Here is a 17,986-nt window from a genome sequence, read left to right as displayed (position 1 = left end):
ACTAAACTGAGACAGAAGGTCAAGATGTTAAATGTTAAGTTGTTTTTGTAACTATTAACAGAGCCACAGAATTTATAATATGCCACTGCCGTCAACGTGATTTGAGTGTTCAACTGACGGTTCAGTGGCGCAATATATAGGGTGAGATAACTTCTTCTGTCTCTGAGTCTAACAAGTTTGAAGTCCACATCTAGACATCTAACAGCTTTAGATAAGTACAGATGTAAAACAAGGCTTTGTTTAAACAGTTCCTCCCAACAATGCAAATTCTTTGTGAGCTTGTAAATGGTTTCTTGAAAGAATCTTGCTCCTCAAGGGCTGAGATTCAGCAATGTCCTTTGCCTCTTTAAAATATTCCAGCAGTTACTTAATGAACAGGCTTCTAGGGACTCAGGCCCAATGTGTTCGGGGCCCAAAGATAAGAGGGATAAAGGTGACAGGTCCTTGTTTGCAAATTAAAAATGCTGTGGCCCGTTTAGGCATTAGCAGAGAGGAAAATGTGATAGTTTATCTTGTAAGTCCAAAATAAATATCGTCCGTTTTCAGAGTTATGGTGTGGTTCTTATCCTATCTGTTCAAACATTCTTTATAAATAAAGGTTTGCAAAACCTGTCCAGTTTCACTCTCTGCAACAAATGGCTTATTCAAGATTTGTGTTTCATTTTTCTGTTTTCACAGGAAGTCTGTATGAGACTTTGAACCTTTCATTTTTTTCATAGTTTTGCTCAAATTCTGTCAAATACCTGTACTTTTCAGGCTCAAAGTACAAAAGAGCCAGAAGAAGGAGGGATTTAAAAGGACAAATCTTTCTCGCATCAGAGTCTCACAGCTGAAAAAACAGCTGAAAGTTGATTGTTTTTGCTTTGGTGCACCTGCAGCTTCATTCAGCCTGACATCTCATGCTGATTATTACGCAAGCGTACACATTCCTGCAAACTAATCATCAGGACACAAAGCAGGCAGAAATGATTTCAGCTACATGTACTCCATAAACATAATTACACAGCGCTGTAGTTCTGTCAGCATAACGTATAGTGAGAACAACTGACTGCAACTGTTGCTGATTGAACTGTCATCACATAGTCACTTATTGACTGCAAATTCTGTTTTACAACCCAAGGTGACGGAGGACGAGGAAAACTCAATGTGCAGAAGCACTTTAGAATAGTTGAATATTTATCAGCATTTTGTCAAACACTTACCTTGATTTTCTTTTTTAATTGGCTGTTGGCTGACAGCTTTAGTTCAACAAACCCTTTTATTCTGATTTATGAGTAAACCAAAACAAACACACACACACACACACAAAACCACCCTGTCCTTCCTATTAAGTAACCAATAAGGGGCAGAGGGTGTGTTTTGTTAGACTGAGGCTCAAGAGCACGGTTATGCATCCAGTCTTGAGGCCGGAGCTCACTTGCATTGAAACACTCCAACCTGACATTGTTCCTGCACAGCAAGGACCCAGCATGCTACCTCAGTGTTCAGTGAATAAGCTGCTAATACCTCAAGAGGTTACACTGCATTTCTAATAATCCAAAGTTCAGAAAAGCTGTAGGAATTTGAGAGCCGATTACTCACTTAAATACACTGCAGCAGAAAGACGACTTTTACTTCTTTTTGATTTTTTTTCAGGTTTTTCCAAGGACTGTTTCTGAAACACTTTGGCCAGCATTTCATTTGAAGTGAAGCTATCATGTATTAGTTGTTTAGATGATAATGCTACACTTCGAGAGCCGGCATTCTTATTTTATTTTGTAGATATTTTATGTAATGACAGAGGACTAATTCAGCAGGTAAGTCTATCAAATTTGCTTTTATTAACACATCTAAATTCACAAGACAAAATAATGTAATCAGGGGTTAGTTTTGTCAGCTGATGTTTTCTTCAATTCTTTCACAGGTGCTAGAACAAAATACTCCTTTTTGCACATCCAAGCTATTAACAATAAAATCAGAGTTTTGGTTGTGCAGAACTATGGCGTTTGGTGACCTGCTAGAGCTGGTAGGCGGCACAGGACGCTTCCAGATCGTGCATGTGACCCTCCTATGCATGCCCGTCCTGATGATGGCCAGTCACAACCTTTTGCAGAACTTTGTAGCCTCTGTGCCTCATCACCACTGCATGGCGCATGCAAACCTGTCTCAGTCCCAGTTCAGCCCTGAGGAAACACTGCTGATCACAGTACCGCTAGACCTGACAGGGAAGCCACAGAAGTGCCGGCGTTATGCTACTCCACAATGGCACCTCCTAGATAAGAATAGGACCTCCAGCTCCGAGGGGCAAGGAGACACAGATGATGGTTTGGATGTTGACCTGCAGGAATGCGGAGACGGTTGGTTCTATAACATGACTGAGAGGAGCTCCACAATCATATCTGAAGTAGGACTGCATTTCTTATATTCAGTCTTTTTTTTTTTTGCACAAAAAAACATGTTTATATCTTGTCTTCCCATGTGTGTTAAATTGTGTTACATTTTTGTCAGTGGGATTTAGTGTGTGATTTACGCTCTTGGAAGCAAATGGGACAAACAATCTACATGGGAGGTGTGCTCGTGGGAGCTCTTGTCTTTGGAGGACTTTCTGACAGGTAATATTAATCTCACCCCTGACTGTTGTTATATTATATATATGGTATTAGTATTTTTACAGTTATAGTATTGTTACTAATAAGGCATATAATTGTTACAATTAATCATACTGGTAACATATAAGGAAAGTTGCCTTGTCCTCATGCAGTGTTGATCAAAAATTCTTATATATCAAACAACGTGATACATACTCACCTCACTGACCTCACTTTTTGCTACACTACCTGGCTTGTAGATATGGTCGACGCATCCTGCTGCTCATATCTCACCTGTTGATGGGGGTGTCAGGGACTTGTGCAGCCTTCTCGAGCTCCTTCCCCCTCTTCTGCTTGTTCCGCTTTGGTTGCGGCATGGCTCTGTCTGGCCTGGCGCTCAACACCTTCTCACTCAGTAAGATATTTAGTGGGACTGAAATGGATGCAATCAATAGGCATGCTATAAAATATTTCCTCTTGTGTGGTTCTTTCTTTAAAGTCGTGGAGTGGATCCCCACACGTGTGCGGACAGTGGTGGGGACAATAACAGGTTACTCTTACACGGTGGGACAGTTGCTCCTGGCAGTCATAGCCTACTTCATCCGAGACTGGAGGTGGTTAACCCTGGCTGTGTCTTTGCCCTTCTATGTTTTCTTTCTCTACTCATGGTGAGATGCCAAGATCCACAAATAAAAGTTAGGGTTGCAAAGATTTAGTGATCAGAGATATAGTTCATTACACTATTAACAAATAAAATATTCCATACAGGTGGTTTCATGAATCTGCAAGATGGTTAGTCCTGAGTACTCAGTCTGAGCAAGCCATCAAGAACCTTAAAAGTGTAGCCAAATTTAATGGACGCCGGGAAGAGGGTGAAAAAATCGACATTAAAGTAAGGGAATGTGGTGTGTTTGTGTTATTGAACCATATATCTTATAAAATCCATTGGAATAAGGGAAATCCCCTCTTTATGCAAAGATGGTGCAGGAGTCCATGAAGAAAGAGATGTCTGGCTCTAAAGGTTCGCACTCTGGACTTGATCTGTTCCGCACGCCCACAATGAGGACGATGACAATCTGCCTCAGTGCTGTCTGGTACCTGTCCTGCTCTTAAAAACAGTGACATTTTTCTTAAAGTACCTTCTATGAAATCGCAATAATACCTTGCTTGATATTTTTTTTAGGTTGTCAACAAGCTTTGCCTACTATGGTCTTGCTATGGATCTGCAAAAGTTTGGGGTGGACATCTACTTAATCCAAGTGATCTTTGGAGCTGTTGACATCCCTGCTAAAGTCGTCATAACTGTCGGTATGAGTTTTATTGGACGACGTCCATCACAGTGTGGTGCCCTCATCATTGCTGGAGTCACCATTCTGGTCAACCTGCTGGTACCTTACGGTATGTCAGTGCAAGCAGAGGTTGAACATTACACAAGAGAAACAAATAAGTGATCTGATTGCACGTTCCACTCCTCTGCAGATAAACATGTTGTACGTACCTGTCTGGCTGTGCTGGGTAAAGGTTGCCTCGCTGCCTCCTTCAACTGCTGCTACCTTTACTCTGGAGAACTGTTCCCCACCATCATTCGGTAAGTCTTATTTGTCAGTATTGACAATTAATTGCTGTTTTCACTTCTAAATGTGGCTTCACAAGTTTGGAACCAGGCCACTCATGTAAGCTTTATTCAGAATAGATCTCGCAATTATGCTGCAACCCTATTGCAGCTTACTGTTTATTGTTTCAATAAATGCATACTAGGGGTACACAGTAATTGCGACTTCTTTGTGTTCAGACAGAAATCACTGTCAAATCTAGAGTGAAATCTAGGGTTCTACAACAAAGCAGAGCTGTGTGGTGCATATTTTGTTAGCCTGCAGTTCACTGTACAGACACGTTTTGTGGCAGCAAAGCAAACAAAAGGTAAGAGGGCAAGTGGGGAGATAAAGTGTCAAACAGTCATTTTTACCATCACATGAGGACTAAACAGTATAGAATCATTACAAACTCTGTGACAACTTCATTACATATTCTTGTTTTTTTTTTTTTAAATATTTAACCGCCTTCAACATCACATCTGTGATGCTTCAAACTGTGGCTTCAATAGGGCTTCACAAACAGCTTTTGGTTCATGTTCCTTGGGCTTTCAGCAGCAGCTCAACTGTGCTCTGGATTCCAGCTGCCTTATTGTCTGTGAAACAAGCACATGGATGCTGAAGAGTTATAAAGGTCTTTCCACCAACATGGCTCTGATATCTACTGTGCACCTCCTGCAATGATTTTTCTACTGAGCTGTAAAGTCAGAGTGGCCTCTGAACCCAAATTTCCAAATTATAAAATGACAGACAGAGTGATGCTCCAGCAGCACAATTACAGATCACAGATTTGTAGCCTTTAATAGTCTAACTTTCTCTCTCTCAGTCAGAATGGGATGGGCTGGGTGTCCATGATGGCTCGTGTAGGAGCTATGGTGGCCCCCATGGTGCTTCTCGCGGGGGACTACATACCTTGGCTGCCAGGTTTAATCTACGGAGGAGCGCCCATTCTCAGTGGAGTGGCTGCAGTATTTCTTCCAGAAACACTTGGGTCACCCCTTCCTGACACAATACAAGATGTGGAGGACAGGTAAGACTCAGCTACAGGGAAATGGGATGTGTTCCGTTGTGTCTCTGCATGTTCCAAAGTCTAAATGCTGTTTCTCATAACACAGCGGTTCTATCATCATGGTTGAAGAGACGATGACAGAAACTGGTTTATGCATATTTATATTTTCTCTTTTTAAAACAGGGGATCTGGAAGAAGGTCCAAAATGGCACCAAAGGAAGCAATAAGCTTGCAAGACACACAGTCGAATCTCCTAAAGCAGGCTGCCTGAGGCCATCTGTATTATACTCCTGACGTTTGTGCTGACAAGTTAATGAAAGTAGAGTGGGTGCTGCTTTTTCTCGAGCCTGTATTTGTTTGATTTCCACAAAGACTTTATGGTGAGTTTTATGACTGCTGGACAAACAGAGTTGCAATGTTATTTTTCTGTACAGGTCAATAAAGTGAAATAAATAGCTGCAAACAATCAAACCGTTTTTATGCACTATACAGTAGCTTTGAGGACATAAGTCTTACTTTGGACCAATTATATTTTTATTATATCTGTGTTAAAAACAAAGAATATTTCAAGCCTTCTGCAGATTAAAGGCTAAGTTATGCTTCCATTGGTGTTTTTATAATTTGTTATTACTTTATATACAATACACCTTGTATTTTGTGAACAAAAATGCATTTTCATTAAAATCAAAACTTATTCATTTCTGTCTTGTGGCTCCCTTTTCTTATGGTCTGCTGAACCCGAATCATCAGCATGCTCCCTTAATAAGGCCCCATTTAAATGGGCTGAGTCATTGTCCGCTAGATTTACCAACACAAGTCAGATGAAGACCAAGGCCAAGATATCAAGGATTAAAATCTTAACAGCGGAAAATCAGAGCCACCCAATGGGAGACAGAAATATAACAACAACAGCTTAAACAAGTTATTGCCATTGCCATTGATTATATGTCTCTGAAATAAATCCATCGATGACTAAAACGTACCTGATGTTTCATTTAAAAGAAAACACATACAAGATAATGTATTACATCTCAAGTACAACTAGAGTTGTCAATTTACATTACCTTTTAACTTTATGCTTGCGTGACAAGCTCTGGTTTTCCGTAAAAGCAGCCAAAATGACTGTCAGTCTTTAAATATTAAACTGTTCAGTCTCAGTCTTGCATGAGCCTCACCTTTGCCATAGAGAAGTACTAGTTTAGACCAAAACTTTTGTTTGTTTTTTGTTTACATTGGTATAATTAATAACAGATTTAATATGATGGCACAGAAATTGTAAACTGTATTTTATTAGTCATTAATATTATTAGTAGTATTAATATCCATATTTGCCATGATGGATGCTTGTATGTCAAACAGCATTCAGAAGTAAAGAAAACATTGTCAGCTCATGAACTTATATCTGTCTGGTGTGTTTCTATTGAATGAGGAAATATTACTGGATTCATTAGACCACCACTAACACCTTGGAAACTGTGTTGGTGTGAGACTTCAGAATCTTGCTGTTGTACCACCATCTAGTGGCGAATCCATGCTAATGCATTAACAGTCATTGTAACGTCTGTATATGATTTTAAAAAATCCTTTTTTCACTGCTTGAAGAGACGCTTCTGCATAATTATATTGATCTGCACTGTGAAAATTATTCTGGCCAAATCAAATCAAAAGTTGAACTGATTTAAATAAAAATCAAATAAATTTTGTCACAGTTGGTCAACTAAGATTTTTTTTTTTTAAATTTGAGAAAAGCTCTGTACTGTTTCCTTTCAGGCAGCTACATAAATTTATAATATTCAGTTCTCATGCAGGATGTGTGTGTTTATGTGTGCCTGTGCGGAGCTACAGCAGAGCTACCGGGCAAAACAAACATGTAAAGATAAAAACTGAATCAAAACTCAGAGTAAAGCCCTTCACAGAAATAAATACATCGCAAAATGATATGAATAAAGATTTATTTTCTCATATGAACAGGTGGATTCATTTTTCATTTTATTTTACAATCTATGACAATCTCGCATTTTTTCTGTTTTTTTTCTAGCATATTTCAGGAATGACATGGGGAAAGGTTCTTTTTTATTGCTGAATGTTAAATGAAATACACTTTCACTGACTGGAAAAGAATTGTCTGCTGCTTTTTTACCATGCACCCATCTAACCGTGACCACAAGGACATGCAGAAGGGAGGTGTTCAAACATTTCAAGCGAGGGTGGGGTTCAGGTGGGGGTAAGGGAGGTCATAAAATTAAACAGAGGAGACTTGCAGGGCGTGCCTGATACCATCTCGATTGGGTGAGAGGACTGGTAAAGTGAAGGGAGTATCACATTTAAACTAGAGGAGCACTGTCTTCTTTTGCATTTTTTCAGACATATAAAATTAGACCCAGAGGTGAGGAACTCAATGAAGTATCTGCAAGTGAGGTGTGACCAAAGACCTTTCTCTGTAACAGTACCACTGTGCATTTACCGTATAGCAGTTGAAATTGCAGATCAATCTTTGTAAGAGTCATTTTAAACCAGTAATAATTTGGTAATTGTACATTCAGTTTTTTCAGTTTTTCTTTTCTTTGCTTTTCTTGTTTGGATTAGAAACAAACCAACAGCGACGAGACATCATCAGCTGTTCTCTCTTACTTTTAATGGGTTTGACATTTCCTGAATATCTTGAAATATTTACTTTCAGTGGAGGACGGGGGCTTAAATGATTTGGATTACTTTTAAAGTTAATATCACTTACAGACTAAATTTGAAATGACATGATCTGTCAGCAAGACAAAGCAGTACGCAGTACTATCGGAGGAGACGTTGTTTGGATGCTATTAGACATTGCTTGGAAGTGTGCATGTAAAGTGAGGTGGTCTAAAACCAAGTGATAACATAATTCATGGACACAGTCATTCAATGGACATGAGTATGCGCACAAGAAAGGCTGACAACTTGATAGATGGCTGCATAATGGCTTTAAAAACTAACTCATGTAAATATGCATTTATATCATGATATCTCATTCTACACTATAGGCATCACATAGTTTTTTTTTTTTTTTTACACACAACACACTACAGTCACCTCTTAAAAAATGATGTAATCAACAGCAAAATAGAAAGTTTGCATATTTTTGCATTGTATGATCCTCCAAGGTTTCACAGCTATTTCATTTATATAGTCTAGCATCTTCTGTACTGTTCTCCACTGAGCTGTTTCCGCCTGGCTTTCTTTCTCTCTGTGTGGTATGCGTTCAGGGAACTGGTAGACATGGGGATGTTAACATTTAGGCCTTCATTATCTGAGAACCTTAGTCTTAGGTAGACCTTAAGTTGAAGGAAGAGGTGAACAGGGTTTAAGAGGTGGGCGGGAGCGGGGGTGGGGTGGCATGTGGAAATCCTGAGACACTGCGTGGCCTTTAACACAGGCCACAAAAACAGAATGGACACAGAAGGATGATGAGGAATGGGACTCGGGGCCAGGTTGAGTGAAAACAGATGCAATCTTTTTGTTTTGCCATCACCTCTGATGACAGGGGTCACCCTGTGCCAAGCGGCTCAGTGTTTGTTGGCCTCATAACAGACTAACATGAGGAAAACCTGGTGGGGAATAAAAAGGACTTAACTGGGGCAGGCTGGGAAAGGGGCAGAATAGCTGTAAACACATCAAGCTATGACCTGCATAACATACAACCCTACAGCAGCCTTACCTGTCCACCTACACTGGGGGGGTCACTGTTCTGATAAAGCACTATTCTGTGAACCTCTGAGACACTCTTCTGTCAGCTCTGCTGAGACACCAGTAGACCCACACATTTGATGTTACAACAACAAACAATGAAATTCATCTAACGATCACAAATACATGCAAGCAGACTGACATGCACGCTCGCACACACACAAGCATTTACGCTCACACACAACCACACAATCTCTCGCTTTCTCTCTCGCTCGGTAGACATTAATCAGAGGGCAAAAAGGATCTACACTGTATTTATCAGGCGCTCTATTAGATCCCAAATCATAAACCCTACAGGCGAATCATATTAATGTAAACATACACTTTATGTTGAAGTGGTTTATATTGCATGACATGGAAGGGGTTATGCTCCAGTGGAGCTAGACTCAAAAAAAGCAACTTGGAAAGAAAGTAAAACAGGAAACCAGACAGGAAAAAAAACATAAATGTGTATAAAAAATGAGGCGTCCATATAAGAAAGGCTACAAAAACCTCCACTGGCCCTCTGGCATCGGCATACAGCAAAAGGCACCACAATATTACTCTATTTTTTACGTTGTGAAAAAACTGGCACATCTTTTTATGCTGTAAATCAAAATGTACATATAAATAGAGTTTTCCCTATAAAAAAGTCTTTGCTGTTAACTAGTAGACAACTTTTGCTAAAATGAAAATAAATATTTCATTTGTTTAGAATATCTGTCAGTTATATAAAATAAAAATATTTCTTATAGATGCAGGTCTATACTATATTGATTTTTGTTGGTTCATTTTCACTCTTTAATGCGGTGTATTGTCCGGTTTGGAGCGTGAGTGCGTAAGTCTTGTATGCATGTTCCCATGCCCACTGTGCCGCCCTGATGAGTGAGAAGTCCGACTGTCCACCGGCCTGTAGATGGTGGAGGGCTCGGCATTCATGTTCTGCATACTGAGGAAGGGCGTGCTCTCACCGTCCTCCTCTGACTCACTATCTGTTAGGCAGCTTCGAGACCCATAGTCCCGAGATGCCTCATATCCACGTGGGGCCACGTGGCCATTCAGTCTGGATCTCCGCCAGCGTCGGCTACCAGTTCCACTGGACCCACTTCTCTTTGGTTGCTCCCGTGAGGAGAGATACTCCTGGGTGGTCTCATAGTCTTCTTCCTCAGCCAGCCGGTAGGGGCTGGAAGGCAGGCTGCCCCTGCTGTCATTTCGATAGGTACGACGCTGCTGCCGGTAGGGCTCCTGGCACTGGGCATCGTGTAGGGGCACCTGGTAGCGGCGCAGGAGAGGCTGGTCATCTTCCAGAGGGTAGGGATTGTGGACAGCAGGAGGGAGAGACATGGCATGGCTGGCATTGGGGGATGTGATCTGGAAGGTAGGCACCTGCGAGGGCAATGAGTAATGGAAATCCACTGGTGAAAGGCGGGCTGGTGTCGTCAGGGCTGAAACATATCTGTGGGAAATACACAGGGGAGGAAATAGTTAAGTAGAGAAGAGCAAAAAACACAAGAGGAGGGTTGTACTAAAAGCAGTGAATGTTTCATCAGCATTTTGTTAACTGACTCTCAGTAATGGTCTGTTTAAGAAATTGGACATGATTTTACATTCTTTCTTAGTTTTTAGGCGGTTTTCCTGAGGGCTGAAATTACTAACAGTCAACCTTCTGCAGGGCAGAACTGAATATACTGTAGCTGGTCATTTTGTGTTAGTATACTGGTACCCTGGTGAAGCTCAAGATTGCTTCTCTTCTTGCAGAATGGAATAGCAGCCTGTCTGACAGGAAGTTATTGTCATCACTGACAAAATTTTACTCCAGGGGCGTCCTCCAGGGATCTATTGTGGATCCACTTCTTTTTGATATCTGTGGGTCTTATAATGCACAAGCATAATCTCGGTTGATGATAATGATTTGCAAAAGTGCAAATATTATTATCATCATCATTATTATGCCCTTTAATATCGGTAAGCATTTGAAGCAGTAGTTCAGACGCAAACTGAAGTCTAAACAGACATGTTAAGACAGTCATTCACTGTTCGACTTCACAGACTGCCTCAGTTTCGTTAATAACGTTTGCATCAGTTCCTTGACAATCATCTGGCTGCATCTGAGCTTCTCAAGACGTTTAAGCCAAAGCTCAGCCCGAGGCAGGAGCAGCTGTTTTGACTGTCCTTCAGTTTATAATGAAGACTGACAGTGCCTGGGGTAAACCGTCTTCCTCTGCATCCCCAGACTCTGGACCAACCCGCTCAACAACATCACCCGGTCAAGTGCCAGTGTCCTACTTTCTCAGGCAAACCTTTTAAGTCTGGCTTGCTTGAGCAAAGATTTACACTTAACTTAACTATTCATATTAAGCTTACTTTGCCACTGCATCTTTTTTTTTAGCGTGATATTTCATAGACAGATAATAATAATAATGATAATAATAATAATACAGAAAGTTAATATTAAACTATAAAGACATCTACATTTTGTGTGATAATAGTCTTAGCCTTTTGGCTGCAGTTTCTCCATCCATCTTCCAGCTTGTCCAACTTTGGATTGCTAAAACTATGGGTGGCATTACACATACAGTCCTACCGACACAAACTAACTAAAGATTCATGTCAATACATTTGAAAAACAACATAGAATTTACATATGACTGGTGGTGAATCATTCTACATCAGACTGTTCTGATTGTCTGTTTATCGCCTTGAAGTAATTACAGCAGGCTGTGCGCAACACAAGCCGGAGATATTCCCACAACACTGCTGACTCAGCTGACGCAGAAGCTGCCACCATGATGGACGAGGTGCTTGTTACCTGGAATGGCTCTGAGGGGATGCTGGTTATGTAATCAGGATCTGCATAAATAACAACTCAATGGCCAAGTCCCTATTCACACACACATGCTTGCAGTGTGCTGTTGTTGATATCTTAGAGCACACGCATAATAAAGTCAAGAAACATCTTCTTTTGTTTTGTTTTTGACAATTTACAAGGAATTGCTCATTTGCTATTACTATTTTCTATTTTAGAAAACAATTGGCAGCATTGTAGAGTACAATTTCTTTTCTGATTTATATTATATCTAAGTTTTTGCTGCAGCCAGTGCTGGTGGAGGACACTCTATCAGTGAGGCAGTCACTTCCAAAAAATTTTGGACACTCAACAGTGCATGCATGAAACAGCTATAAAGACTTTCTTGCTCCATTACTTTCATATTTGTCTCAGTTGGTAAAGCACGACTGAAGCTTTTGCATTTGCATATTCAGCATCTTGAGTATGTATTTTGTAAAAATAGCAGGCCAAACTTTGCTAACTTTATACGGCCAAAAAAATAGGCTGGAACGCATTGGCTCATCCATAGGAAAGGCAGCTTCATATCTGTGACCTGTGCACATTGTGAGATTTTACTATCTGAATACCATGCTGTCCTATCTACCGGATCCTACGTGGCTTCACTTGGCACATTTTCTTTGAGCATGATGCTCAGGTTCCATTGAGCTATCAATGTACAGCAACAATGTACAGATGACCGATTCTGATGTGGATCGGCTGATGCTGAGATCAGTAAAGGAGGACACTAGGGTAAACTGTGATTCTGAAGACTTTAAACAAAGATGAATGAGGACATGTGTTTTAGCTATGCAAAAGTAAAGGGCAAGGCGTCCTCATGTATAGCAACATTTTGCGTGTTTCCTCAAACCATAAACACAGAGTCTTCAATTACAGGGTCACAAAGATAGACTTGATCTGCCTGACTGAGTCATTGTTCACTTCCTTTAAAAAAGATGTGTGCTGCTAGCAAAAATACCAACCAACTGTGTTAATGGGTGTTGCATTGTTCCTTAAACATCCAATCCATAATTTTAGCAAAGGGACCTACTGGGCGGAAATTTGGGAATATGGGAGCCCATATTCCCAAATTTCCTCCCATCTCACTGCTAATGTAGGGTTGTTGAGTGATGGACGTGTTGGAATTCAAAACATTAGTAGAGAGCAAGGGGGGAATTTGGGGATTTAGGGTGTTACTCCTGGGTCCTATAACAAAATCAAGGAGTGTATCTTTGGCAAAGCAAGTTCAAATTCAGGCCGTGGGTGACATCGTGTACTACTGAGGTACAGAGCATGTGGAAGACCTGCGAGCACACTATTTAGCTTGAATCAGTGTGAGCCACCGTGTTCTAGTTCATGTTAAAGGAGCAGTTCAGCATCATGTGAAATATGCTTGTTTGAAATCTTGTCTGGATTCAGAAGAGAAAATTGATATCTTTGTGCCTTGAGCACAGAAAGAGGAGCGGAATGAACATAGACAGCTTTCGAGATGTTGAGATGTACTTCTGACAAACAAGACTAACTGCATCTTCCCGCATCTTCTGTTCGCGCTAAGCTAAGCTAAGCTAAGCTAAACCCATCATGGACCCATCTCTGTGATGCAAAGAAGAAACTCATATCTTCTTATGTGTATCTGGGCAAAATGATAAAAACAAGTGTATTTCCCAAAATGTCACATTGTTCCTCAATTAAAATTAAAGGGAACGCTTTAGCCAATCAGGATTACATACTGGCAATAATAATATTACAATAGCTGTATGCAGAGTTCCCACTGAAATAAGCACTGTTTTTCACTCTTGCCTACCTTAGCGTATTTCATCATCATGCCTGCTGTGTGTCAGTTTCCACTGAGTCTCTCAGAGTGCCCTGACTGGCCTCTCGAGGCTGAGAGAGAACCAGCAGAGAGAGGAAACTTCTCAAAATGTTCACGACAAACCCAGTACCTTATCAGCCACACAGGCCTGTTTCCCACCTGTCGCTGTGCGGAGAGTCTCCCAGCGAATCGAAAGAGTCTCCGTACTGTAGGCCCGGCCGATGGGGGTCAGAGTAACCACAGTGTGCAGCACGGCGAGCCCGTGCTTCCATGCACGCAGGACTGCTGCATTTACTGGTCCCCACGGATGATGACATCATTCCCGGCGAATCGGAGAGGATACTGTCAGAACGTTCCAGGCTCCATGTTCGTTCCTCATGCCTGACAAATAAAAAAGATGTTGACACGAACACACCCAATCGTGTCCCGGTGTATTTCTTTTATCTTTTTTCTTTTTTCAAAAAAGAAGAACTGGTAAGCTTTTAACCCACTGACCAAATTAACCAATTACTTGGTGAGCCTCTGTATTTACACAAAATGCCAAATTCAAGGTAGGCATGAGGGCAAACATGCATACTCTTATCATGCACGCTCACCTGTGAGGTGATGAATGGGCTCGTGTGGAAGAGTTGTGAGATCTGGAAGAGGCATGGCTGGCCGGGAATGAGCCCTCTGTTGCAGGCCGTATGACTCGTTCAGTTGCAGGGACGTTCTTTGATATGTACTGTGTTGGGGAAAAATGGATTTGGCAGATGGGAAAATGTGAAAAAAAGATAAGCTTTCATTACATAACTGAGCATAAAACCATTTGGTGTACATCTGCGTGCATTTACAATACTTCAATAATGTTTGGAGTCCTTTCAGAAACTCACATCTACCATAGGGATTTCCTCTGGGCCTGGTCCTGGATGATTGGGTCCGTTAGCTAGGTTACGATTGGGATGTTCTGGACACATGTTTTGTCGCAGATGATTGTGCATCTTCTTTCTTTGTTTCCTGTTGAGCAAATCACAGTCATTCTCTCTCACTTTTAGTTAAAATACCCTAATTAATGATTCAACATTATTATTACAACATTCTTGCTTAAGACAGCAAACGCAGTAAACGAATTCCCCTCAGTGCTGCATATTAAAGGTACCGCTAGCAGTATATTATCAGCTAGAGTATGCATTGTTTACTAAAATGCAGGTAGTAATAGAAATTTGAAAGAAGAGGCTACAAAAATCATGAGCTGATCCATTTATCAGCGGGACTTACTTGGTTTTGCAGTAGGCAACAACACACACGATGCCCACCACCAACAGAGCCACACAAATACCCGTGATTGTCAGGACTCTTTTCTGGTAGAGTTCCTCTGCCTCTGTGAACATCACACCCACAAATACACAGACACACCCACACACACACCACAGGCACACAGTGAGGGGAAATAAAAGGAAAATGAAATTAGTGTCTTGAAGTTGCACATTCCCACTTTTCTCTTGTAGATTCCTACATTCCTACTTCATTTATTTGGAACTAAATCCTGAGTAGTATGAAGCTTCAACTCCCCTTCCATGAAAGCTCACCTCACAGTTAAACCTCTTCTCTCACATAATCACAAATACAACAGATGCTGTTGCTGCATGTGCTGCAGTAATGTGGTGTTTGTGGGGGCAGTGGCCCAACAATAGTTAGACTGATACGTTAAGCAACTGCATTTCCTGAGAAATTTCAAATTATACACGATGCTATGATGGTGCAGAACTTCAACTGATGACCAGTAGAACCTGCAAACTGTGCAGCATAACACCAGCTTAATTCACCAACTCACATTTTCAACTCAACGTGAATTTAAAATGTATAATGTTTGAAGTAAGTCTAAAATTCTGTTGATCATTTTTGATGAATCTAATGGTGTCTGCATGATTAACTTACAATCTCATTCTCCTATAGAAGTCTTCTTCTACTCAGGCATTCAGTGAGCACAAAGATAAGATCTTACTTTACAGTAATTTATGAAACTAGTTAATTTTGAGATGATATATTATTAAATATGAATCTGGACTGATGCGTTTTGCTTTTCCGGAGAAGTGCTTGCGTGAGGTTGAGGGAGACTCTTTGTGTAAATGATGAAGTGAAGAGGTAGTGTGATAAATAAATAATGAAACAAAATGAATTGAATTTGTACAACTTTTACCATCTGAGGTTTTCTCCTTTCATTCACCAGCAGCCATTTTAAACTGGCGCGCCACATTGTGTCAAGTTTCTGACGCCATAAATAAATCATTAAAGATGTTGGTGTTGGTTGCAACGCAACATACTCATGGTGTGGTACACAAGTGTACTTGTATAATTATTCTATGCCTCTTAACCACTGAAGCACTTTTCTGGAAAAGGTAGCAGAAAACAAGAGCTAACAGTGAGGGAGGACGGAAATAGCAGCAGATAGAAGAAAAACACAACTGGATGTTCTAAATATAGCAATGCATGCTCACATCACAGCATCTACTCCTTGAAGGATAGTTCAAACCAGCAATACAGATACTTCATACTTCAAAGAAACATTTTAGCAACACTATAGACAGGGTGATGCAAGAAACATGAACAAGATCACACATAAATAAGAAGAAAAGAGATGGCATATCAAAGGAATAGATAGAATTTGGATAGGTGGAGTTGAAGATTGAGGAAAGACATCTGGTAGCTACAAACATGATACATCATGCTTGTTACAGATGGAATGAGGAAGCAAAAATCATTCCAAAAAGGGGGAAAAATGCTACCATGAGTGAGATGGAAACTCAGTTAATAATTCTACTTTTCCATTGCACATGTATGAGAGGTGATGACATCCACGTTAATGATGTACGATGGAGGATTGCTTGCATCGACTGACGGTTTGCCATTACAATGAGTTATGGTAGGACTGACTGATCGGTTAATTGAGGGACAACATGATTTACAGTTCACACCACAGACGGAACGGGAGCAAGTCAAAACGAAGGACATCTACTTAGCAACTAGGCTAGGACTGAGAATCAAAATGGATTGTTTCATACCCATAAATTCAATCCCAAGATGCTCTGCCATTGCAGAGGGTTGACAGTTGGAAGAAAATAAAAAAAAAAAAAAGAAAGAAACAAAAGACCATATTAAGAGAGTGGCACCTTCTAACATATAGTGGAGCAAACAAAATAGGCATTAAGGCAACTGAGAGAAACAAACACTCGTCAGTAATTGTCAGAGTGATGTGGTCAGTAACGTCAGAGACGAGACACCAGGGCACACAGCATGCAACACACACACCCAACCAATCCACACAAGACTACATGACTACTTAACTATAATTTTAATACTTTGATTTTTATGAGTAACATCCCGAGTTCAGCTCTGGAGGTTCCTTTTGTGTGAAATTTCTATCAGCTGTATGTCTCAACACAGTCCGATGTTACTGTTGCTTTCAGGGGAGGCTGCTGGGTTTCACATTTTATGAGCGATTTTTGAAAGATTCTTCAGGTTTGCAGTAAATGCAATTTCATTACATAACCAAACAAAATCTCCTAATGGGAATAGGACGTATTAGGCACACAGCCACTCTCATTACTACTGCATGGGAAAACTATGCGTCATCTGCTGAGATTACCTGTGCTTTCTGTTTTCTGCTCTCTAAAAAAGCTACACCGTCATTTCCCGAACACACCCATCACATGAACAGGCAAGTTCAAAGGAGTGTATTTGTACAGTATCGGAATAATCATGCTAAATGAGAAGAATTATAGATGGACTTCATATTATGAGGCCACAGGGAGGCTGCACCAACCAGCTGAGTCCATATCTCTGGCAGCTCACTTGCTTTACTTGGGTTGAAGTAAGTCCCAGCTGTTCTTATGACAACATGCTGTTGTTAAGCCAAGTCCTTATGGCTGAGCAGCAGAAACCATCCTCCTTCTCCTCGGTATCTCCTGGGGATGGGAGGCGCCCCTTGAGGAGGCGGGTCTTTAAGCATGGAATGGATGTGTGTGTGTGTGCGTTGTGTGTTGCTGCTCTTTGAGAGAAAATTTGATTTATTCTCCTTAATTAAGAGTAGAAAATATGAAATATGTGAGAGGCTTTTAAAGCACATTACATTCACTACATCTATCATGTCTGAATGCGGCTTTCATGAACCTGATTTCTACTGTGGATCTGCACTTCTGAACCAGTGAGAGGTTATGTAGGGGTTATGCCATTACAGCTTGGACTGAGAGGAGCCTTTAAATCAAGTGTAGAGGTGATGCCTAATATATGAAATTACAAAGTCCATGTGCAAAGTCTTCCTGTGATTGTGCAATCATGGACAGTCAACACGTCATTTTTGTTTTGGTGTGCATGTTAACAGGTACATCCCGTCTCAACAGTGGGTTCATTAAATGTGATTGTCTGGTATTTTAAATCTTATTTTGATCATGTGAATAGTTAGGTCATTGATTTGGATGTATGAGCATCCTAAGTAATCAAAGC

General features: G+C 40.7%; 2 protein-coding genes across 7 annotated transcripts in view; one reads left to right on the top strand and one right to left on the bottom strand.

Moving 5' to 3' along the window:
* Positions 1 to 1,383: 1,383 nt before the first annotated feature.
* Positions 1,384 to 5,478, top strand: slc22a6l (solute carrier family 22 member 6, like). Of its 3 annotated transcripts, XM_046410408.1 has the most exons (12): positions 1,389 to 1,514; positions 1,636 to 1,796; positions 1,904 to 2,383; positions 2,488 to 2,591; positions 2,828 to 2,982; positions 3,067 to 3,235; positions 3,336 to 3,459; positions 3,546 to 3,661; positions 3,751 to 3,965; positions 4,047 to 4,155; positions 4,986 to 5,189; positions 5,352 to 5,478. In XM_046410408.1, the coding sequence occupies exons 3-12, from the start codon at positions 1,979 to 1,981 to the stop codon at positions 5,437 to 5,439; spliced, it is 1,689 nt and encodes a 562-aa protein (XP_046266364.1). In that variant the 5' UTR covers positions 1,389 to 1,514; positions 1,636 to 1,796; positions 1,904 to 1,978; the 3' UTR covers positions 5,440 to 5,478. The 3 variants fall into 3 exon arrangements, with proteins under 3 accessions (XP_046266365.1, XP_046266363.1, XP_046266364.1); XM_046410407.1 differs by having other exon boundaries at positions 1,386 to 1,796; XM_046410409.1 differs by lacking the exons at positions 4,986 to 5,189; positions 5,352 to 5,478 and adding an exon at positions 4,360 to 4,608 and having other exon boundaries at positions 1,384 to 1,796.
* A 1,625-nt stretch (positions 5,479 to 7,103) lies between these two features.
* Positions 7,104 to 17,986, bottom strand: part of nrg2a (neuregulin 2a) — a 68,695-nt gene continuing 57,812 nt past the window's right edge. For 3 of the 4 annotated variants that reach the window (XM_046410403.1, XM_046410402.1, XM_046410406.1), the window contains exons 6-11: positions 16,546 to 16,569; positions 14,762 to 14,864; positions 14,377 to 14,500; positions 14,101 to 14,228; positions 13,664 to 13,885; positions 7,104 to 10,323 (exon numbers count right to left, since the gene is read on the bottom strand). In XM_046410403.1, coding sequence (XP_046266359.1) covers positions 9,669 to 10,323; positions 13,664 to 13,885; positions 14,101 to 14,228; positions 14,377 to 14,500; positions 14,762 to 14,864; positions 16,546 to 16,569 — 1,256 coding nt within the window. In that variant the 3' untranslated portion in view covers positions 7,104 to 9,668. The remainder of the gene's footprint in view (positions 10,324 to 13,663; positions 13,886 to 14,100; positions 14,229 to 14,376; positions 14,501 to 14,761; positions 14,865 to 16,545; positions 16,570 to 17,986) is intronic. The other variant, XM_046410405.1, reaches the window with a different exon arrangement.

Source organism: Scatophagus argus, chromosome 14 (assembly GCF_020382885.2).
Source record: "Scatophagus argus isolate fScaArg1 chromosome 14, fScaArg1.pri, whole genome shotgun sequence".
Classification (NCBI taxonomy): Eukaryota; Metazoa; Chordata; class Actinopteri; family Scatophagidae; genus Scatophagus; species Scatophagus argus.
The sequence above is the reverse complement of the archived record's forward strand: the minus strand, read 5'-3'. Positions and strand labels throughout refer to the sequence as shown.

Bases quoted from the DNA above. Each gene is read 5' to 3' on its own strand.
- slc22a6l (XM_046410407.1), top strand. From the start codon at position 1,979: ATGGCGTTTGGTGACCTGCTAGAGCTGGTAGGCGGCACAGGACGCTTC. The intron at 2,983-3,066 runs GTAAGATATTTA...CTTTCTTTAAAG, and splicing joins GCTCAACACCTTCTCACTCA to TCGTGGAGTGGATCCCCACA. The intron at 5,190-5,351 runs GTAAGACTCAGC...TTTTTAAAACAG, and splicing joins ATACAAGATGTGGAGGACAG to GGGATCTGGAAGAAGGTCCA.